This window comes from Pseudochaenichthys georgianus, chromosome 4 (assembly GCF_902827115.2).
Source record: "Pseudochaenichthys georgianus chromosome 4, fPseGeo1.2, whole genome shotgun sequence".
In the NCBI taxonomy this organism is placed as follows: Eukaryota; Metazoa; Chordata; class Actinopteri; order Perciformes; family Channichthyidae; genus Pseudochaenichthys; species Pseudochaenichthys georgianus.
Genome location: NC_047506.1, coordinates 16,476,533 through 16,500,419, shown reverse-complemented (window position 1 = coordinate 16,500,419; position 23,887 = coordinate 16,476,533). Strand labels below are relative to the sequence as shown.

The following is a 23,887-nucleotide window of genomic DNA, read 5'->3' as shown; positions in this document are numbered from 1 at the left end:
TGCTAAAGAATCTATTATGTCGTGTTAACCTCTTCTGAGTTTGATTTAGTTAATTCTGCACTAACATGACAAGGTGAGCCCAGAGCAAAAACATTGGGAGGTGTTGCCATGGTTCCTCTGATTTTATTTCTGTGTTTGTGTGTCTGCATGAGTGTTTAGGCATGTGGAGGGTAGTTTGTTGGGTCTATGGGCGGATATTGGGGGGAAGGACTAGAGAGAATTAGTACCCATGTCTCTGTCAAGCTAATTAGGGGAAAGTGTGGCAAAAAGACAGCATTTTAATTGCTAATTATTGCCAGAGACCCTTTTGAAAAAATAATGAACAAGGGACTCCAAAAAAGGAAGTGAAAAAGCACAAATAACAATAGTTTGATATGTGCTCCTGTTTGTAAAAACTGAAAAATATCAGGTTGATGAGAAATCTTTTTTTAATGTTGCTGCTAATCAGAAAACAATTAACTATGATTCAAAGCCAGGAGAAGGATTGTTAAGTAGGGGTAAGGGGTTAGGGGGAACTTAAAATAAACAATTGATCAATGATTCCCAGTGTCAGGTCGGAGCATTAAGTGTGCTAAGCGCTCCCTCCTCTTCCTCCAATGCCCCCCCTTTCATTATTTCTCTCTCCATCTCATTGTTCAGTCACTGTGGGACTAATTATCAACTTTTTTTTCCACATAAAACAGCCACAGTTCGTTGCTGCACCGCATCTGAATACTTAAATGGACACCCTGAGGTCCCGTGGAATACATTGTTTCATTTGACGGCCGATCATGCTGAAGCCAGCGACCTAATGCAAAAGTACGCGCACACACACACACACACACACACACACACACACACACACACACACACACACACACACACACACACACACACACACACACACACACACACACACACACACACACACACACACACACACACACACACACACACACACACACACACACACACACACACACACTCATTCTCTCTATAACAGAGCCCCTGAAATCACTGCTGTGCTTTTTAATTAGACTAGATTTGCTCTGTGCTGTGGGTGTGTGTGTGTCCGCATGTGCTTTCACCGCCCCTTGCAATCCACTTGCTCCAGGGACACACAGATACACACACACACACACACACACACACACACACACACACACACACACACACACACACACACACACACACACACACACACACACACACACACACACGCACACACACACACACACACACCATTTAGACACGCTGCAAATTCACTCAAGCAAATATTCGCTCCATTGCCTCTTTCTCATATCAATGATGCTTAACGGGCAGCACACTAGTAACCTTTGATCAGAAACATGGCTTTTTGTCAGTGTTTACCATTCTGTGCAAAAGCAAGCAGGCCTTACTTGGATTGTGGCTTTTAGAAGTGGTAGAGAAATACTGCAATATACAGTAAGTCTGCCTGTTAATAGATCCTAGCTGGGTAAAACCTGACCCTTCTATACATCATGATATAAGCCAACATTTTTAAAACAGATGCATAAAATACGGAAGAGGCTAAGAGTTAAGCTTTATTTGTTAAATTTCAATCGCCTCAAAAAACTTTGGTGAAGACCAAAGTGTGTCCAGTCAGGGTGTTTTGGTCCCCACCCCCCTCTTCATAATAAGACACTTCTATAAGGTCAACAGTTAGACATGGCAAAATAACACCAAGGCCTCTCACAGTACAATCTTAGTGCCCCAATCAATAAACCTCTCAGTCACATGCTGTCAAGTCATCGTGCCTTTCAAACTTCACAACATGTGTTTCCTGCCTGCCCCAAAAACAACACATAAAACTCTTGGTTCATAATGGTTATTAAGTCAAGTGCTGTCAGTAAACTTTACCAATTAAACGTGAGTGGGAGACAAACCGCTCACTTCCTGTATAGGCGGGAATTAGAGGCTCCTGGTCTTCCAATAGGGACCTTCACAGGCGTTTACACAAGCCTATCAAAGTTGAAGCACATTTTACAACTGCAGCGGTACTTCAAAGAGCGAGGGATTGAACCCATGTCCCGGCCAAGTCCTCTTTATTGCCCCCTTCTTGATGTTATCAAGTCAACATTGTCAACTGCTACTTTATTTATTATTAATCTGTTTTGAAGCTCGGCTCCAATCAGAGACAGGGGCGTTGAAAGAACAGAACCCAATAACCTTTGAATCTGGGTGGGTTGTTGGGACAAAGTGAGGACTAAGGACCGCCCACAATAAGCAACATGTGGAATGATGTGTGCACTGGGAGAATGTGGCTGTGTGTTTGTATATGAGTGTGGTGTTAAAAAACAGTGTGCAAGGGTTATCAAAGCAAACAAGGTTCACAGGGCAAGGGGCAATGGTCGCATGGTTAACAGTATCACTATAGGCTATTATCTGAGTTTCGGTGCACCGCTGGGCTTCGTTTTTGTTTGGAGAAAATTAACCTCCTTACTACCTATTTTACCCTCACACCACAAGCCATAACATACATAAACACACACACACATGCTCTCCCATCAATACTCCATTGACAGCATTTCACCAGGAAGTGTGTTTCCTGTACAGCTTCCTTCATCTATCTATGTATGCCAGCAAACAAGTTTCCCTTCTCCCCAGAGCTCTCAGCTTCCTTGTTTTTATCCAAGTCCCATTTGGGGAATTCCCTTTCTCAGATACGACGTTTCCACATTTGAGGCGAGTGAAAACACAGCATGGTAAACTAGACTTATGTGCTCCTTAACATTTAATGGGGGTTCTTTGAGACTTGATACGCTAAATGCTTCAAGGGTAACAAGCATCATACAGTGACAGTTCTATCAGGAGGAGCATGCATCAGCTGACTTTCAATCTCTGTAAAGAAAAGCGTAAACGACAGACACACTGCTACATGCTACAAAACATGACTGTTTAAGTGTTGCAGTAGGGATACATTTGGAAAACAAACTACAGTGTTGAGTTGGCAAAAGTGTTCGTTATTGTCCAAATGGCTAAAGTCAAAGGCAGGTTTCTGATGGTGTTGGACCAGCCAACAGGCACATTGCTTGGACTATATTCTTGCCTTCAGGGTATGAAATGGGATCAGGCTAGGAATTACAACAAACCACCTCCTCCACATTCTTTTTCATTCTTTTTTATAATTATTGTTTTCATGGAAGTAGAATTCATTTCACTTGTTGTCCATTGGTTCCAACGTAATATCCACTGATGTATGCATCGGCAAATGTCCCTATTTAAATGTTTAGCAACAACATGATAGCAACCACAAGCTATACCCTAAAGTGGACAAATATATTTGAGCCTATCAAGCACCAATTGGCAATAGCTAATATGTATCTCTTTATTTCTTATTTAATTAATAGAAAGGATCTTAGGAGGTATCCTTTACACTCAATAACTGCTTATTCAGTTGACTAAGGCCTCGTTAAGCCCCAAACGGTGACCCCTCATCTTGAAAAGTATTTCACCGGTAGAGTAATACTGTAGCTATATGGCCTCAAGCTAACTTAGAGCCAAATGTCCAGAGGCCAAATATCCACTGCGCTAACAATGCATAATATCAACCATCTCACAGTGCCTGGAAACTGCCGACCAATGGGGACGGGCTTTTGTCAGAATACAGCATGAAGGCTCAATTTGCCTGCCGACTCATCAAACCCTCCCTTTAGCCACAAGGGGCCAAATGCCATGCAGCTTTAAAAGAGAATAACATAGGTACCGTCCAGTAGGGGATATATTAAGTCAATTCCAAACCTCCTCTGACATAATTGCTATTGTTGTTAAGCTAAAGAGGTAGTCGGTGGTTCAGTTTCTGTCGCCCAAGGACGGGTCGGCGTTCTCTGCGGACGATGGAGAGAGATCGAGAGATATTGTGAGGGAGGGAAAAGTGCCTTAGGTCTGATAAAATAAACAATAGAAAAGGCACTCGTAGCAGGAAGCAGACAAGCTTCTCTCATTGACTATGCTGGCTAGAAGGTGCTCAGGGTTTATCCTGAGGTGAAGGGGAAAACAAATTTACATCCTGTATAAGTTGGTCCTATTTGTGTCTGTGTTGTTATAGACTTTGAGGGCTTTAGGAGATCGGCATAGCCAGGGAGGACAATATAAGTAGGAACAATTATTAAAGGAATAGTTCAGACATGTGTGCATAGAAGGGTATTATTTAACTTTTTTTTTACTTTAACATATTATAATAGTAGTTATTTCAATTTATAATTATTTATCAGTCAACATATTAATAATATAACAGCTATATAATGACCCTAACTTGCAACAAGAATGAACATTAACTAAGGCTGCATATTTCGATGTTGGATACAACCCAGTGAACAGTTTCTTTTGCATAGAAAACTGCTATTTATTTACCAGCCTCAAAACAACACTCCAAAAAAGTTTGGCCTGTTTGATAATTGAATTTGTTTTAAATGTATTTATGTGCTTTAGCATTACATATTTTTGTCAACACGCCCCATGTGCTGTTGTTTATTTCTTCAAGCTGCAGACTCAATGGTCTAAAAAATCATTTTGCTGTGGGGGGAAATCCCATTGTCTCAGCATTATGAAAATCCATTAGCCAGAGGGATACTGAGAGATTTGAATCAGCAATGAACCTGTGGTCTCTCTTGTCTCCCCCACACTTCGTATTGCCCCTTGTAGCCCCCCTGGAGGCTGCACCAAATGCTTTTCAATTATCTGACCTCCGACAGTGGGTTGCACCCACAGGTCCCTGCTCTCTCACCTTGCTAATGCCATCTGGATTGTACAGACAGTTAACCTCCTCTCACCAAAACAGCTCCCAGACATATTGCAACATGCAGCTAATGATGGTAACACTTGACTGACAGGCTCAAATCTAATGGACAATGACCTAATGTGAGGAAGTATTCAATGGAGCGAGGCCAAAAAAAAAACAGTATTCTCATCAATTTTTATTATTTTGGCTTCTACCGGCGAGGTTACTTTTATGGCTCGTATAAACTACCAAACCCACCCCCCTCACACACTGCATTTTAACCTGTCAGCAACAGTAGAAGCAGGCACAGCATATAATATGTGTGTGTGTTGTTGCTGTCTCCTTCTATCAATGCATGTGTGTGAACCTCGTTTACATTCAGTGCACTTTTGCACCCCTTGGCTAATTACACACAGGGTTAGTTTGGTGGTGCAGGGAAATTGTGGGGAGTGGAGGGGCATGTCAACCTTTCTTGTTTATCATAAAGTGACAGAAAATCATTGGGGGGTCAAGTATCCCCCTCTAACCCTCCACCACCCCGAAAACTCCTGCAGCAGTACAGAAGGTGCCTGGTGTGGGAAGCCTCCCCTTTAATGAGACCATTAAAGGGCCCGTCTCCCCGTCAATAGATTTCTCTCATTCTTTCTCTGACAAATTTGAATTAATAATTCAGTGCCAAGCGCCTGGGGATGTATATTTTCAGCATGAAGGACAGTTAATCCATAGCGTCATTTTCCCTCCCTCTCTCACACTCCTCTCCTCTCCTGCCCTCTCTTGTTTAACATCTACCTCACTCACTCCATCCTTTTTTGCTTCGTTTTCATTTGATGATGGAAGCCAGCAGGTAGTATGGACCCCCCCCACCTTCTCTAATTTCTTTGTTCTGTGTGTTATTTTGGTCCCCTGACAAGTGACTATTGGAGTCAACTAAAGTGCAAATTGTGGTTTAATGTATTCGAAAGTCTACATGCTCGTGGCCGTTCTCTCATTCACCTAAGAGCTAATGTGAGATGACATGCTTGCACACTGACCCTCAAAAATGTTTTGTCTGTCAAATGTTAACAGTCAAATTCACAGTAATAGTAAATTAGAGCAGATTTTGAGGACACTTTTTCACTAGAAGAAAATAACACTTGCATGTGCCACGAAGACAACATGGGACTAACAAAAGCCTATGTGTCAGATATTTTGGGAATTTATAACAGATTGTTTGTGTCTGATAATGGCTGACTATTTATTTTTTATTTTATCAGTGTTACATAAATGTTGTTGATTGTGCTTTCCATGTGTCAGACACCACTGAGCTCTGTGAGATTGTACAGGCATACAGTTTCATGCCAACAGTGGCTATGGATATCAGTGCCGGGTGGCACTAAAGTACAACTTTATGCTCCGAGGCAACTTGCACAGGCCCAGATCTAGCATCACAAATGTCTGGCAGTGCCCAGGAATATTCCTTTACATTACACAAACATTTTTCTGATACGTGTGTAAAGAGAACTTGTGTGATTAATGCCCTCTTGTGTTTCAACATGTGTTGTCTCCCTGACCCGTATTTCTAACATTTACCAGGAGCTCTTAAGGTTTCCATTGCCCCATGTATTTTTCTTTTTTTAAATGCAATACAAGAAATAGCTATGCTTAAAATGTGTTTGTCTTTGTGTGAAAGATAGTGGACTCACAAGGCTTTGTTGCTTAAAATATCCTTCAGGACAAGAACACATTGACAAGAAAGGAGCTGTGATGGTTTAGGAGTGGGGGGTCACGGAGAGGGTGGGGGCCCAACACAGAGAAATAGAGGGAGAGCGAGAAAGGCTGGAGAACAAGAGACAGCGAGCCAGAGCACCTGTTGGATCATCTGTGCTCTCAAACGTTTAATCACTGTCTCTAGTTACACACACACACATGCCACAGCATGCACACACACACATCACCTTATAGCGTTGCTGTTCTCTGCCCTGCCAGAAGTATCCCATAACCACATTGTCCAAAGACATGCACGCACACACAGAAGCGCAAAGAGCAAAGGCAAGAGGGTGTATAATCTTATAGCAGCCACCTGACTACCATATAGCTTACCACCACCATAGTTTGAACACATGCCTCTGCACTGTACACATTCAGACAGGAACACAATGGCTGACAGCCCGAATGCCAGGCAGTACTGTGATGCCATTGAGCTGCATTTGTGGACCATAGGTGAATGTACAGGATTATTTTTACTTCTGCTTCAAATGTCAGCATTTTGTCCTGTGTGGAGGCTCACACTCTTGCAAGCATAAAGTCAGTCAGAAATGAGAAATGAGAAATTAAGAGTTTTATTCTAAAATAAGATGATAAGAACAACAACGATAATAATAATCAACATTATCATCATCAAAATAATAATGTGCATTATCTCTCGTCTTTTGCTTTTCCCTCTGAGTTCATTTCACACTTTTGTCTTTTACATTTTGCGTAAAGTAGTGATTGTGCAATGAGTCACACTAATGACACTTCATGAGCTATAGCAGCCATAAATGTCTAGTTATAAAGATATCTCTTTGCTGAGGAAACGACTACAGCAGCAATACTGTAGCTTCTACTGAGACATTGATTAAAGGAGTGAAGCCATTCACATTTACAACTTAACAAATGATTGATAAGTCGGGTGTGTAAGGCTAGGGGTTCATCTGATTGCATTTGGATTTGTGAACATTTGACCTGCAATACATTTAAAGGCCAACACCACTATATTCTTTGACAATATCCTTAGGTTAATGTGTGTTATATATGTAACTTCTTTATATACTACATCTGTGTGTGAGTGTGTGCGTAAAGTCAGTCTGCACCTGTTTGTTTGTGCTTGTGCCAGTGAGGCCTTCCTAGAGTGCATGAGAGCAAGAAAATGAAAGAAAAAGCAAAGAAAGAGTGATCGCTGGTTGAGAGAGCTCCGTCGGGAGGGTTGTGTGACTCCTTGCTGTTGTGTATGTAATGTTTAAGTAAGGCCATGGCAGGCGGTCTGATCAATACACTGCATGCCTGCGGCAGTTGTTCTGTCCCTGCTGTCACACACACATACACACTGTCTTCATCTTACAGCACTGTTGTAATTCCACAGTGAGTAAAACATTGATGCTTTATTGATTTGTTGACTGACTGACTTTCTTAGTTTACCATGCTCTTGATATCATGTGTCTTAGCTCAAAATGTTTGAAATGGCTTTTGACATTCCTGTGACATTAACATGTGCTGCATATAACCCCTACTATAACCAAACTGAATAGGTTGTACAGTTGGACGTCAGTTGCGTCCGTGAGAAAGCAACTGATCAAACTAAATAAGTCCTCTAAACAAATTATTAAGCTGCATGAAATCACAGCAAGGGAGTAGATGGTCTCCAGTCAACAAATCATTCATATCAAGTGGTTGAGAAGACTTCCTGCTGTACTTCAATGTATGCACAATTTGTTCTCTTCCTCTGTTCCTTGACTAATGTGAGCCTGTTCTCCGCAGGGCCCCGTATAGCCCAGGCATGTCCTCCCCACCCCAAACAGACATCCCTCAGCCTCTAATTGGAGAGGAGTAGCAACCTACAGTAGCTAACACAGCGCTGGGACCCAGGCTGCGGCCACTGTGCATTAGCATTGCAGTGGACCAACCTGTACATAATGATAACCTCAAGCTCTGGCCCCTGTTTACACACACACACACACACACACACACACACACACACACACACACACACACACACACACACACACACACACACACACACACACACACACACACACACACACACACACACACACACACACACACACACACACACACACACACACACACACACACACACACAAATGTACATCGGTACACTCTCCCTGCCCCCGTCTTCCCTTGTACACGCAGTCACGTAAACAAGCAGGTGTAATGTAGCCCCAGCGGTGGGCAAGGGTGAGGAAGGAGGGGTAAAAAAAATCTGTTGCTGCCATTCTGCTGAAAAGTGTGTGTAATGAACTTGAGTTCCATTGATCGGGAATGAGAGTACAGGACCGGGGGCTGTTTGTCCCAGAAGGGCTGCCGTAGCGCTGCTCGAGTAGCGCTGCTCGAGCAGCGCTGCGGCATCGGTAGCCTCTCATAAATGTTTGAAAGGCCTCAGCCACTCCATATCCACACTACCTGGGTTACAACACACACACTTCCAGGTTGGTGATGGATAGACGGGTGGATGGTCAGTGGCGGTTGATGACATTTAGGTGGTGTACTCTATGTGTGGTGTTGTGACGGGGAAATGAAGGTGTGACGCATGTCTTCGGAGATTCAACAAAAACCTCCCTGCCCGTCTTACGTTCATTCTCTGAAGTGTCTGTTCAGGTGCAGTAACTAGTTGCAAATGTGTGCTAATTTGTTTGGTATAGCTTTACTTTCCTATGCTGCATCCCTAAGCTCGTAGGCCCTCAACTCCCCCCTAAAAGCCCCTATATGCTGTACACAGGATTGATATTACTGCAGATATCACTTAGAAAATACCTGACGTGCCGTGCGGACCATCCACACCTCCTTTTGACTGCTAAGTACCAGTTGGCGGGAGGTCCTCTGCGTTATGCAGCCGGTAATAAAAGTTGAACATTGATTTTGTGTAGCAGCTTGTAACTGTTAATGTTGAGACATCAATAGCAAAAGCAAAGCGCTGGTGCCTTAATAGGAGAGCGAGAATGTGGAGGGTGCGAGCAGAGGCTGACTCTAAATCACAGAATCTATCTCGGCCGATCGATAGGACAGTAACTGCAAGTGTCCCTCTGCTTTCCTAATGTTTTATAATAAACTGACAGCCTGTAATAAGACCAAGGGAGAGAGAGAATGAGAGGGAAGGAGGAGGGGAGAGATGGAGGGCAACAGTTTCTCCATAGCTTGCCCGTCTTAAATCACCCCACATGGGATTGCAAGAGAGAGCAGAGGAGGAAAAAGGTTTTTTCTTTAGTGAAAAAAAAACTTTTACAGGAGCATTTTTCTTGTTGTACTCACTGCTATGGTAGTTAGTGAGTGTATTGATGGAGGGGAGGAGAGGTTTAGAGGATATGTCCTGTATTGCTTTGGCGCGGCAGTGAGTTAAAGTGTGTATTAAATCCTACTGCCACCATGCAGATGTCCCCATATTCAGGTAGAAGTGCAGAGCTGTGCTGCACATGTTATGACTGTTACTGGGTGTGGATAATGCTGAAATTCATAAAGAGATTACAAGTTTTGTAACACTGCTGATAGATGGTGAGAGTAGTTGCTACTACCGCTCTGTTTCAGGAGCACTCTGGTGTGATACACTTGCCTGGTTTGCATTGATGTTGCTTGTGTTATTATTCCATATTTTGGAATTGTTAAGAGGTATTAAACATACATTGTGTCAACAGGCATTGACAAGGGACATTGTGTCTGCTGTTTTTCTTATCTATAATGTCTTACAGGAGTGTAGGATCCCCCCCCCCCCCAGTATGTTGCTTTACTCTACGATATCTGGCCTTCTTTGAAACCAGATAAAGAACAGTGTCAACATACTGTAATTACCATTTAAATCCTTGTAAGAATGTGATAAGACATAAAAAAACAGCAGAAAAGAAGGCAAGCTTGAGCTGTAAATTGGACAGATACCTTTAAGATAATCTGGGAAATGTTGAAATCCTTTAGGAAACTGTAACATATCTCAGGCAAGATAAAAGGCTGAGTCTAAAGGGGGAGTCAGGTCAAGGGTGAGAGGCAGCGATCCTTAATCTCCCCACTACCGCTACAACTTACTGCAACTGCTGCTTAATGACAACAGCCTGCAGTAATGCCAGGTAATAGTGGCAGGCTGGAGACCTGGAGCTTTTATTGCTTGATAAAGTCTGAAAGCCTTTTAGCCAGCCACATTACGTGGAATTCCCTACAAAGTGGCGGACGGCGTCAGAAGCCGACTGCACACTCTTTTAGATTTCTAAAATTGAAAGAAAATAGGCGGAATTATTAGGTTCATTGCTTCAGGGCACACTCCCACATACCCCTGATGAGATAAAAGAAAAAGTAAGAAATGTCGGGACACTCAAACATGATTAGCTGGGTTTGACTCATCTGTCCGCGGAAAAGTTGGAGCAAATATTGTTGTTTGTTTCCTGTGTCAAAATGATGCCTGACGAAAACTGATGGAGAGTAAAAATATGTGTTTAAAAGATGAGAGTCCAATACTGTTCAATCATTATATGTTTGCAGAGCACTTCAGCAAGTTTCAAAACAGACAGGTGAAAAAGCACTAGATGCAGTCGCTCTGTGCATGGATTGCACTTTATGAAGCTTATATATACATTCAAAGTCTTCCCCCCACTACAATCATTGCTTGGTAACACTTTATATTAAGGTACACAAATTAACCATCAACTCGTTGTTAATTAACATGCATATTAGCAGTATATTGGCTCTTTATTAGTAGTCATTATAAAACACTTATTAATGCCTTATTCTACATGACCGTATTCTACAAGTAATAAGCCATTAGTTGAGAGTTTTTCCTCAATAACCCTCTAATTAGTGCTTATTTATTGCAAGTAAGGAAGTTGTTGTACATGAGTTTTGGTCTTAATATGCTCTGCTCAATATGGGTCTAATACGGCAGTAGTACCACAAGAATAGTAATTCTCCCATAATAACACTTAACAAATATGATATATTCTTATGTAACAAGACAAGAAACTATAAGTGTTAATTGTGTCTAAATAACTCAAAATTAGGTATGTATTCTAAGAATATGTTTTGGGGTATTGACAGTTCGGCTACCAATAGCAAGGTGATATTGACCTGTATGTTTCATATTTGCACATTTATATTTTTGTGAAATTTGTACTGAAGGTTAGACAGGAAACCGGCTACAGGAAGTAGGAGAAAGTGAACTGAATAGAGAGACCTTATTTCGGAAAAATTATGTATTGAAGTCAATGGGGAGAGAAAGATTATCTTTCGATCCCGTTTGGATTGTGCCACGGATTACACATAAACGTTTGTCAATCTTAAAAAATAATTTCCATGTAAAAAAAGTCACAGTTTGTCATAAAACTGTTGAAATATAAGACTATGAAAAATACGCAACTAGAAAGACTACAAATCCCAGAATCCCGGTCCCGCATGCTGGCTCTTACGACTAACTCCCCTTTTGTGTATGTACAGCTCTCAACATGCCCAGACTTATAGGGACTTTCACCTCTTTTAATACTTTTCGGCTCATTCTGAAAGAAAGAAGTGAAATGTGCTAACGTGACGGCCGTCTTGGTGTGTGGTGCGAGACGGGAGATGTAGTTCATTGAGCGGTTTCACACACAAAAAAGACACATTTAAAAAAATGTGACTTGCAAAATTATCTTTTAAATTGACAAACATCATATGTGTAATTCGTGGCACAATTCATACGGGATTGAAAGATAATCTTTCTCTCTCCATTGACTTCAATACATACTTTTTCCGAAATAAGGTCCCATGGGCGGAAGTAGATGGGCGGGACTTTGCCTCTCTATACATGCTTATTGCACAGTTAGCATTAGCTATATTTACCTTGTTTACACTTAGCGGTCATATTTGTTAATCTGTGTATGTTACACTTGCATGTATGAGATCATTAAACTTGTAACTTATGTTTTTATAGTTTCACTCCGTTTGAATGTCAGTGGACTGCAAATAAGTCAATAAAGGAGCATGGCTGCTCATTCCCCGGCTCTCAAAAGAATTTGGCTGGCTGTTTAATCTATGTTCACACTGAGACAACACATAGAGAGAACAGTTCACCTATTGTGTAAGTACATACAAGCAGGTCACACAGTATGATCACAAATACATAAACTCTGTTAAAAATCAGTTTTTATTAAAAAGTACAGGCTGTATGTGTTCTCAGCCTTCGAGAAACTTGACATGTTTTGGTACATGTGTGTGTCTGAACCTCTCTTTAGTGGTTTAATAAAACAGATATTTCAACGTGGCCTACTTTGTTCATGTGAGGTTAATTTCAGTAGTTGTGTGCTATAATGTAATTACAAAGTGTGAAGAGGAGGCAACTTTAGAATAGGGAACCTGTTCAGGTCAATTAGAGTCAAATTACTAGCTTATTGGTTATGAACAAGACTTCACTTTAAAATAAGGAACATATTCTTAGATAGAAATACCTAATTTTGAGTTATTTAGACACAATTAAAACTTATACTTTCATATCTTGTTACATAAGAATATATCATATTTGTTAAGTGTTATTATGGGAGAATTACTATTCTTGTGGTACTACTGCCGTATTAGACCCATATTGAGCAGAGCATATTAAGCCCAAAACTCATGTACAACAACTTCCTTACTTGCAATAAATAAGCACTAATTAGAGGGTTATTGAGGAAAAACTCTCAACTAATGGCTTATTACTTGTAGAATATAACAGTTTAACGTTAGTGGCAGGTTGTGTGTGAGAGAGAATAAATAAATAAGACAGCCCAATATTTATTTTTTCCGCATATTTCGCAACTCCCCGCAATTTCACCGCATAAAATCACATAAAACCCCGCATGTTTGATCGCATAATCAAGGATTTTTGCCCGCGTTTTTCTGGAGGGTCTAACAAGCTTATCTCGTGCCCTCAGTGCGCGTTCGTGTGTGTTGGAGGAGGGGCTCTGTAAGGAAGTCTGAAGGAAGGGGCAGATTTTTTTCGACTGCATACTTTCAAATTCTAGCGCACTCGAGCTGGTATCTCCATTCTTACTGTACCTACCCTACCTTTAATATAGTAGGGTCATTTCAGTTGTGTTTTTATTAAACAACAAAATAAAATAATGGAAAATTAAAATGCATGCCCTCTTGAGAGCAAAAGACACAAGTCACAGTTTCATGTCGTGTCAATGTTTCACGTGGGCCAGAGCCAAACAACCCATACACAAACTAAGCGTACCTTTATACATGTATTGATCAGGTCAAAGGTACAGATAATGACTACATTCTGTTGAATTACAGCCCAGTAAAAAGCTTGTGTCCTGCAAAGCAACAGCACAAAATGAAAGGGAAAAAACTCCTATAATGTTGCCTTTAATTAAGTTGTTAAGCGTAGTTACGGTTATATGCACCATTATTCGGCCCCTAACTCGGTCTCAATGGGTAACAATATTGAACCGTCGCTTCCTTACGATGTTAATCAATTCGTTTCGGGAAATTAATATTTGCCAGGCTTCATAGGGGAGAGGGCGGGCGGTGCGCATGAATTAGCCAGCCCCTTTGCTCACTGGCCAGGGATCAGGGCATTGATTCTGAGCTCGGCTGTTGCTTAATTAGGACGTACCTGTCTGGGAATTATGTGTTTTTTCTCTCTCAATGTGTGGAGAGACAAATATAATAGAGAAAGACTTTTCTTGTTTCATCAAGGTTAATCACGTTTGCTGTGTTTGTGTTGTTGTCAGCAGATTGGTGTCTGGCCTCGTGGTGCTTCAGAGTGTGGCGCACTAAACATGCTAATGGGAGACCCCCGCATACGGGTGAGAAAGACTATACAAAAGTGGGTTAAAGCAACAAAGAAAGATGATAAAATAATCAATGTTGTTGCTACATTTTATTCAAACACAATTGCACTTGTTTTCACTAAGCTACAAGTTATTTCAATATTGTTTAATGGAATTAATATCTATAAGATAACTCATTTCAAATACACATCATTGTTGTTGATGTATAGGTGATTATCTCTGCCCCATTTTATACTTGACATTTAATGGAAGGAAAGGGGTGGAGGAAAAGCTGAGGGAGGGTAGAAAAGAAATGAATGGCTGTTGTCAAAGATAAGTGTGGAGCTATGGAGGTAGATGTGAGGATGGAGGGGTGATAGATCGAGGCATACAAAGACAGATGTGAAAAGAAGAGAGAGACAAAGTGCAGAGCAATGAGATAAGAGACAATGCAGAGGTTGGAGGGACGGTCAGGGATGAAGGGTGCAAGGGATGGATAGGTGGGTGTCTCTCAACTCAGAGCCTGACTAATCACTGAACAGACAGCTAAGGCGGTGCCGAGGCAGATCTTGAATCACTGGCTGTCTTGGTTTCTTATGAATGGAAAATAATGGATTTCAGATCACTGACCTAGAATTAGGAATAGCCAACATTACTGTACACATCGTTTAATCATGTTATGATTATTTAACTTTAGGCTTTATATTGTGAAAAATATGATGTTGTTAAATGTTCTATTTTGTTATTATTGTATACATTTAATTGTTTGACAGTTAACCAGTATATGACCTTAATTGAACATGTGCCCAACTGGATGAGATGATCATTTCTACCCTTAAAGGCATACACTACATTGTTGTCCATTCCAAGCACCAGATACTAAAGCTGCCCATGATCTTCAACAGATCAATAAATGATAACAAATATAATCATTTGCAGCCTTAACTGATGATGATTAAGTTCAAATAAACTTGCATGGCATTATGGATCAGTGTGTTTACAGAGTTTAGGGTTAAATAGAAAATATGAGAAGAATGTGGAAGTTAAGTTTACATATAGTTAATAAAACTACCAATGTGACTTCTTTAAATAAACCTTCACTACAGAGAAATCAAACACAAGCTCAATTCCCTGCATTTTAGCAGCTTTCCCCTGGCTTTGTTCCGAGTAAAAGGCTTCAATATGGGAGCATTATTTAGGGCTATGTCCACAAATCTGCTCCCTCCGCTGGGAGCATTTACTACCCCGCGCTGGTCTGGCAGCTACTCTGGTTCTTTTCTCGGCTGACAAGGACTGGCAGCGCCTGTCTCACCCAATTACACCTGACGGGGTCTGACCTGTAGAGCTGGGTTAACTGGTGACTTAGCCGAACACTCTCTGACCTCTGTCAGTGCGTCTGCTGTGCCAGTATGGAAACTGTCTGTGTGGTATCACCAGGCATGCATCTGTATGAGTATTTGTGAACGTTGATCAGTAAAGCTTGTTATTCTTTCACCTATATTAAAAAGTTCTTTTTTAAGGAGGGTTAAGCAAGTTTTAAGCAGAACAAAATCACATAACTTTCTTTTTTCAAATACTAGATGCCTAGTGCTCACTCAGATTTAATGTAGAGTTCTGTATGGCTTTAATTCCCCTTGAAGTTGAAAGGAGAGAGCCTTGTTTTCACTTTCCCTAGCCTGCATTTGAACTTGTGACCCATTTCTCACCTCTTGGCTTTCATGTCACCTGGTCGTATATACTACAGCCTGTCAGTCTTTCTATCTAGGCCTGTGAGCCTTTTAAAGGAAATCAAAGTCCCATTAACAGTCTTCCTACACCGTAGTAGTAATCCTTTACTGAACTCTGACCCGAGCGGCACTCACTCTCTCTCTCTGCCTTTTCGTGGGTCTCTTGCTCAACACCCAATGTGCACAATCATTGCTCACAGTCCTACACACACTTAACAGATCAATGCCCTGAGAGTGATAATCTCCTCTCCTTGATAGAGGGTGAAAGCCTTTACTTAAGACAAGCAAAGAGTGACAGGGGACAGAGAGAGCAGAGTGACAGAAAGACAAACAGAGAGATCAGGACAATTGTCTCCTCTCAGCTGCAGTGACATCTATATCCCTGTCTTTATTGACAACTGGCCTAACTAAGAGCTCTTTTGGCAGGGAGGAGGTGAACGATCCATCCACAGAAAGAAAGAGAGATGGAGGAAGAGGCGGTTGTGGAGAGAGAGAGAGGGAGAGAAACGTAGAAAAATCAAGAAATAAACATAAGGATAGGAAAAGAAAGAAGCAGAGTGAAAGACCATTACCTCCATGACCGGAGAGCAGCAGAGCAGGCATGGTTAAGGTTAGTGTAATGTCTTGTGCCAAATAAAAGTACTTCCTCAGACATATTCAATCAGTATCTGTGATAAGATTACAGCAGCATGTTGTAAATAAGGTAATCGCAGTATCGAACAATCAGTATGTTCTCTGTATTAAACCTGCGTGTCGTGATGAAAACACCCTTTTTAAATTAGCCCTGTCTGAGAGACCAGCTGATGAAGAGGAAGAGTCAAATCGTACTTTCATGCTTCATTTCACTACAATCCTTCAATAATTGGCCCTGCTTGGAGTTCAAACGTGTGAACATATGTATGCACTTTCCCATAGGTAAATGTATGTATCTCAACCTCACATCTCTGTTCAGCTGTGTGAGATATTAATCAGATCAATCCTAAGTCCCCCCCCCCCCAATCGTCCACCCTCGCCCTCCACCACGTCTCCCCCAACACTGATCCCCTCTCAGCCAGCTCTACGGAGTCTGTCGGGCTTCTTTCACGGGAGGCCTGAACAGGCACTGCCGGGGGCGATACACATCCCTCAGGTGAGCCTTTCATTATGGATGATGTTTCTGCCAAATTATTTACACCCTGAGCCCCAGCAAGACCCCTGCCCCATACAAAACTCACGCAAAAAAATGCACGCATGCACGCAGACATGCACACTCCAAAGCCCCCCCACTGCAATACGCCCTCATCTTTCTACGCTGCACCACAAACACCCCTCACACAAACATTAATCCTGCCTGATCACCTCGGTGTGTGTGTGTGCGTGTGTGTGCTTTTGCAGAGCAGTTCATTAGTTGCTCTTTCTTTGTTTAGAGGGGGTAAAGAAGTGAAGCGTGACCCTTGTGGATTACAGGTGGAGAGAGGGGAAGCTGGGGATGGCGAAAATATTCATTATGTGTTTGCCACTGCTGCTCTCAGTGCCATGCAGGGGCCAGGATGAGCGAAGCTACCTTGACATCATTGGCCTCCGTAATGTAGGATGTTAAAATAGGTTTGGTCGTGTGTGTGTGTGTGTGTGTGTGTGTGTGTGTGTGTGTGTGTGTGTGTGTGTGTGTGTGTGTGTGTGTGTGTGTGTGTATTCCTCAGAGGCCATTTGCTGCTGACTTGTTAGGAAGGAGACAGAGATGACAGTCTCCTGGCAATGTCTGACCTCGGCTTAGAGAGTGGAGAGAAGCTTTGGGATCTGAACACACACACACACACACACACACACACACACACACATCAATGTACCCCTATCTTCGTCCCTTAACTCATTTGGCTACTTATCCCTCCACCTCCCCCCCATTCTAGATCCCATGCTCCCTCTCACTTCCCAGCCTCAGCTCCCTCCCACCTGTGTATCCCAAATGTTTCACGGTAGCTGCCTCTGACCAATTCCCACTCCCTCCAACTTCATCATTGTCCTTTCTCTTCTAATCCTTTCCTTCTCCCATCCTCGGTCGGAACTTCCTCCTTTGCTGACCAACCAAAGCTCAGTTTGAGAGAAAAACCCTAAACCCTGCCTATCCTTAATATGTTGTCTATAAAGAGTTTGTAACATTGTAACATATTGAGATTTGTAAGAAGCTATGTCTTCGATACGCTAGGTGACCTTAATCCATGCTATGAAAGGGTTAGCTTGCTATACTGTATCCCAATGGCCCTTTCTGTGGAAGAATATCCGGAAAGTTGTCTTGGGTAGAAATCCTTTTACCTGCACGCCGCCATCTCACTTTTAGACAATGCCGCGTTTGAAGTCACGCTTAGGACGCCATTTAACCATTATCTTTTTAGCAGAAAGTTAATTGCTGCCAAGTCGATTTTAAAAATATCATGTATACGACTCGCTCTGTTGGAAGACGATGATTCCTCTCCTCTATTATTTCTCCCCAAATTTCTTTTTCCATTCCTGTCCTCTTCCTGCTCTCCCACTTCCTCTCGTCCCATTTCCTTCTCTTTCTTCCATACCATCCCTCTTCCCCCTATCGTACTTCCGTTTCCCTTTCCTCCCATCCTCCCTGCTTCTCTCTTTCCCCTGCGTAACTTTGATCCTGATCCCCTTATATTTCACGAGCTATGCTTTTTCAGGGGGGGGGGGCAGGAACACGTGTGCAGAACCCTTCTACTGAACCTCCCCCCTCATAACCTTCCCATATAATGCTTTTAGAGACTCACCCAGGCTGAAGAGGACCAGGAACTTGAGGCAGACAAACTCCCGTTGGTCTAGCTGGAGAGAGCGTAGCTTGGCCACCAGCTCCTGGGCGTGGCTCAACAGGTTGTTGAGGGTGGCCCCCGCCTGTGAAGCAATCACTGCATAGTCCACCTGGAATAAGCAGGGAGAGAGTGATGTAAGGATGCTCTGAACGCAGAAATAAACGTAAGGATTAACGGTACCCTGTGGAGTTTTTCTTTGATTCATGTTGAATTGAATGTCCATGGTGGCTATAGCTTGTTTGAAACTTGGCTAGGCTAGCTAAACAGATAAACTCAGTTTGTCTGGATACAGCAGATTTATTTTATACTAGCCTCCCCTCTGTTCTTTGGGCTCTTTACTTGGTTTCATTGTGTCTGACTGTCGAAATGTGTTTTTATCAAGTTTGCCTATCGTTGTCAATTCAAGGGTTATTTCATGCAATGACACATATCGAGAACCCCAATGTGCAAATATGATTGACAACTATACCACACAACTGTACCCTGAACACATCCCCACCGTGAGCTTGTTGTAATGATTCTTCCTGTACCTACCCTGTTCCCTCTACAGCACTCTTAACATGGAGTCAAAAGCTTTGGTCTGTCCTTCAGAGCGAGAGACACTATGTATGTTTGAAAAGCTCAAGGCGGTAGGTTTCTGAAGTTTAACAGTTTTTTTGTTATAACAACATGCTGGGGGTGAATGGAAAGAGCTAGGGAATTCACCTCCAACTGATAGACATGCCAGATGTGACTCTTTCTGTTTAGTGTTGCACAGCAAAACAAAATCATGTGTGTGGACATATGACAAGAAAAACAAGATACATAGATATATTTCCCATAAAACCATTCTCTTGGGTCACACCCATCCGTCTAAACATACGCACACACACATACTCCTTTTCAGCTGCACTTCATATCTGCAGCCGCAGCACATTTGTCTGGGAGGCAAGTCCTTAGCTGCCACTCAAAGTAAGCAGGACCATATAACATTTTTATATTTATTGACAATTCATTACCATAATTGACTGTGCTAGGGTTTCCAGGGGGAGGTAGGTGTTGGCATGCACAGTTTCTGAAGCTCAGGGAGGAAGAGGGTCCCTGTGGGCCCCCATTTGCAATTAAAAACACCACTGGATTTGGAATGTATTTATCGTGTAAATAGGATGATTGGAGCCTGTTTTTCATCTTTCTGAAGAAGGTAAGGGTCAGAGTAAAGTAAATACATAATGTTTTTCCTCTCTTCTCCCGTCGTATTCCCTGCTTTTCTCGTTTACTGCACTACTGAACCGCTCTCCCGATTTATTCTTAACTCGTTGTCCCTCTCTCTTTTCACCCTTCCCCTTCGAGACGGTAAAGAGTTATGACTCGTTGAAAAGCAGACACTGCCCCCCTTCCAAGGTGTCAATCAATTTACATAAAATCAACTGTGCATGAAATAACTTCATTGAAGGATTGGACTGTTGATGGTGATGCCTTGGGTTATTGCCTTCTAGCCTTAAGTAAAAGAGAGAAGAAAAAAGCGCTATAATGTCACTATAGCAGACTTAGCACTAACCTGGGTGACCTGCGTATCAGTCAATCAATCAATACTACTTTATTATCTCTCCTGGAGGGACATAGAGAGTAAATATATGAATAAACCTTCAAAGCTAAATCCATCATGAATACAATGAACAATCTTAGCAGAACATTAAAGATGAATATGGAAGGTGAGATCGGTTTGATGGGTAGAGGGCTTTGAAGTGTACGGAAGATGGGGATTGAAAATGTACCTTGTTTGAAAAGCACAGAAATCTACAGCTGGCCGAGGGACTTCTGTTTTTGCATTTCTTCTTCATTTGAATTTCATGTACACCAGGAGCATTATACTATCAACACATCAGGATTTTCAAACCAAAAACTCGCTGCCAAGCTGCGAGGCCTTGCTTAATCATTCAACAGTCCAATCTTGGTCATTTCATGTTTGCTTCTGTTTGTACAAGTTACACTGTGCCTTTGATCCTGTGACAGGACAAGCTTTTTTCAACTAAAACTAAAAACCCATGGCCATTTCTCACTGCTGTTGGTGACATGGCGACATGCAGCAGTTCAGAGAAAGAAAGAAAATAAGAATAAGACTGGAATTAGCAAGTGAGAAGCTGAAGGGCATGAGAAGAGACAGAAACTGAATAACTAAAAGTAGAGTGCAGACTCTTGATTCAAAGCAAAAGGGGAGAAACATCTGTCTACATTTCCATTTTAACCGATCGCCTGTTATAAAGTCACATTTAAAAAAAAATGACTGAAAATATCTGCCAATCTGAGGACATTTCATTTGTTCCCAGAACAAACTTTATCTTTACCCATGTTCAGTCCTCCTCCGAGCTTTAGAAAAGGAGTAACCGACAAACTAAAAACAACTTATCTAAAACAGAACACTCACTGAACATGACAGACGGACAGGTCTAAATGTCTAAGCTTTGACTTCGATATGTGTCGATAGGTATGTGTGTGTGTGTGTGTGTGTGTGTGTGTGTGTGTGTGTGTGTGTGTGTGTGTGTGTGTGTGTGTGTGTGTGTGTGTGTGTGTGTGTGTGTGTGTGTGTGTGTGTGTGTGTGTGTGTGTGTGTGTGTGGCAATCGCCTTGGGTAATGCTGCTACTGTGTTCTAAATATCCCTGGTGTTATCGCTGCGCTGTCACCCCTGGCCAGACAGAGAATAATAGGAAATAATGAACTGTTTCAGAGCCTCTTTCACACACACACACACACACACACACACACACACACACACACACACACACACACACACACACACACACACACACACACACACACACACACACACACACACACACACACACACACACACACACCACACACACACGTCAGGAATTCCCCATTGCCCCCCTTCAACACCAGCTGTTCATTAACCAAAGTATGCAAACGAAACTGCCGTCCTGCACCTCCCCTGATTATCAGCCCCTCCTCCTCCTCCTCCTCCTCCTCCTCCTCCTCCTCCTCCTCCTCCTCCTCCTCCTTACTCTTCTGGTCTCTTCAAACTGCTCTCATCATCTCCGCCTACAGTAGATCTCTCCTCACTTTATCTTCCTATTTGTCACTTCTTGTCCATTACCACCTTTATGTTCTCCTCCTGTCCTCCCAAACCCAACCTTAAATCCATTTCTCATCAGCTTCTTCTCCATGTTCTCAGTCTTCCTGGGAGCATCACCTCCTTTCCTTCTTAAGTACACCATCTTCCCTTTACCTCCTTGTCCTATTCTCTCTGCCATGTTGTCCCATATTAAGTCCATCGTATCTACTGTCATTTTCTCCTCTTCACTACTCATCTTAATTCTCTCTTTTCCTTTGCGCTCTACTACCATACATTTCTATTACACCTCCTTATTTATTTGTTTGTCCTTTTCCATTATTTCTCCCACTCTCCATCAATTATTTCCTCAATAATCCTACTTCTCTTAGCTTCTCCCTCCTTTTCTTTCTTTGTTTTTCCTTACCCATTTGGCATATCTACTTGTTCAAGCCAAGTAGATATATCTTTAATAGTTCCATTGTGATAGTTCTATTTACCATGGTTTGCTTACCCCTCGAAGTAAAGAAGGTCTTCCCTGTATACATGGCACTTGCGTTTCTTCAATATGTGTTCCTGCATCTATTCTAGTAAAACATTTTGTTAAAAAGGAATGTTTTGGAAAGCCAGCCGATCAATAATGTATGACTTCTTATCTCACTGACAGCCATGCCACTGGTCAGAGGCGTATTCCTGATATGCCTCATGTCTTTGTGTGTGCATGGGATTATGAGAATCACACGCTGAAGGACTCTTCCCTGCATGCTCTGGGTTTGTGTGTTAACTATTTGACAGGGTGTGTATGAAGTAAAAGCAAAATCACAGACTCTGAAGCTTTGAGGATAGGCTTCAGCTCCAACCAAGTTCCTTAAGGCCCCAACAAAATAACACACATTCTTTATCTGTCCGCCCACTCACTTTCCTGCAGCATGTGCAACCAAGTGCTTTATTTATTTGCTGGCTGATAATTAATGCAATGAAAAAAAAGAAGCAAAATTGATTATTCTGGCAACATTAGTATATATCTATAGGCATAATCTATTTTTAATGAAGCGGCGACTCCTCTGTGGCTCAGTGATCAATAAGGCTTTAAGGGAAATGCTGAGGTGTTTCAGAGTTCCCTAAGCAGCGAGGGATGTGTGATTTTGTAATAAAAGGGAAAAGGGTTGAGGTTCCAGGAAGTTGTAGTTTGACCAACTCACCTGCTGGCCAGTGACCAATAGGATGGAGCCCTCCTTGGCGTGCATCACCTGCCGAAAGACGTGGTCGAGGATGAGAAGTTCACTCCAGCAGTTCTGCAGCAGCTTCATCTGGTCGTCCACCTGGTAAGAGAAATACAAAAACACAAATTGGTTGTTAATAACTATAGTCCATATGTACATGGTTACAATGCACACTGTTGATTTAGGTCTGCATCATAGATCTCTGAACATGTATTGACTGATAGAACTCTGATAATAATAATTGTTTTTACTATTTAGTTTTAGCTTTTAAAACTCAGTGACTTGTACATATCACAGGCAGTTGTTTGCTAGGTTAGCTTGCTCACACGTACATCAGTTCCTCACCTCTGGCATAATTCTTTCACCCTAACCAAAGTTTTCTCATGTGAACCTTTCAAAACTCAGTTTAGCACTTTGCTACACTACGTGCCTCATTAACAATGTGACCAGGTTTATCTGTTTGCCTATTGCCAGCAGTTTCTGAGTGATTCCACGGATGATAATGATTAAGTAGCCTTTTTTTCCCTCCTCTTGCATGCCAGCCGCTGGCTCCCAGGGACCTGCCAGGTGAGGCAGGTCAATGTGTGGTTCCCTACACCAAAACAACCCCCTCAATTGTAACTGTGTGTCTTTTCCCAGGCCTGGCTGTGTTACTCATTACCCTGCATAGCCAGACCCAGACAAAAAAGGGCCACGTTGAGAGGGAAGGAATGAGGAAAATGTATGAGAGGCTCTTTCTTTCTCTTTTTCTATCAACACACAGTTCGTGGTATCATTGGGAATAATGTGTCTTTCTGGGCACACTGCGGTTTTGTGGTGATGTGAATTACTTTGTTGCTTTGAGACTGTGAGAACTGTTTGTGATGTTCATCACCAATGTCAACTAGTACTTGTAGGCGGAAGAATGTGGATCGATGCTA

At 42.1% G+C, this 23,887-nt stretch overlaps 1 protein-coding gene across 1 annotated transcript in view; it reads right to left on the bottom strand.

Moving 5' to 3' along the window:
• nr5a2 (nuclear receptor subfamily 5, group A, member 2) overlaps window positions 1–23,887 on the bottom strand; it is a 66,257-nt gene that overhangs the window by 4,231 nt on the left and 38,139 nt on the right. The window contains 2 exon segments of the mRNA XM_034081837.2: window positions 18,656–18,803; window positions 22,947–23,066. Coding sequence (XP_033937728.1) covers window positions 18,656–18,803; window positions 22,947–23,066 — 268 coding nt within the window.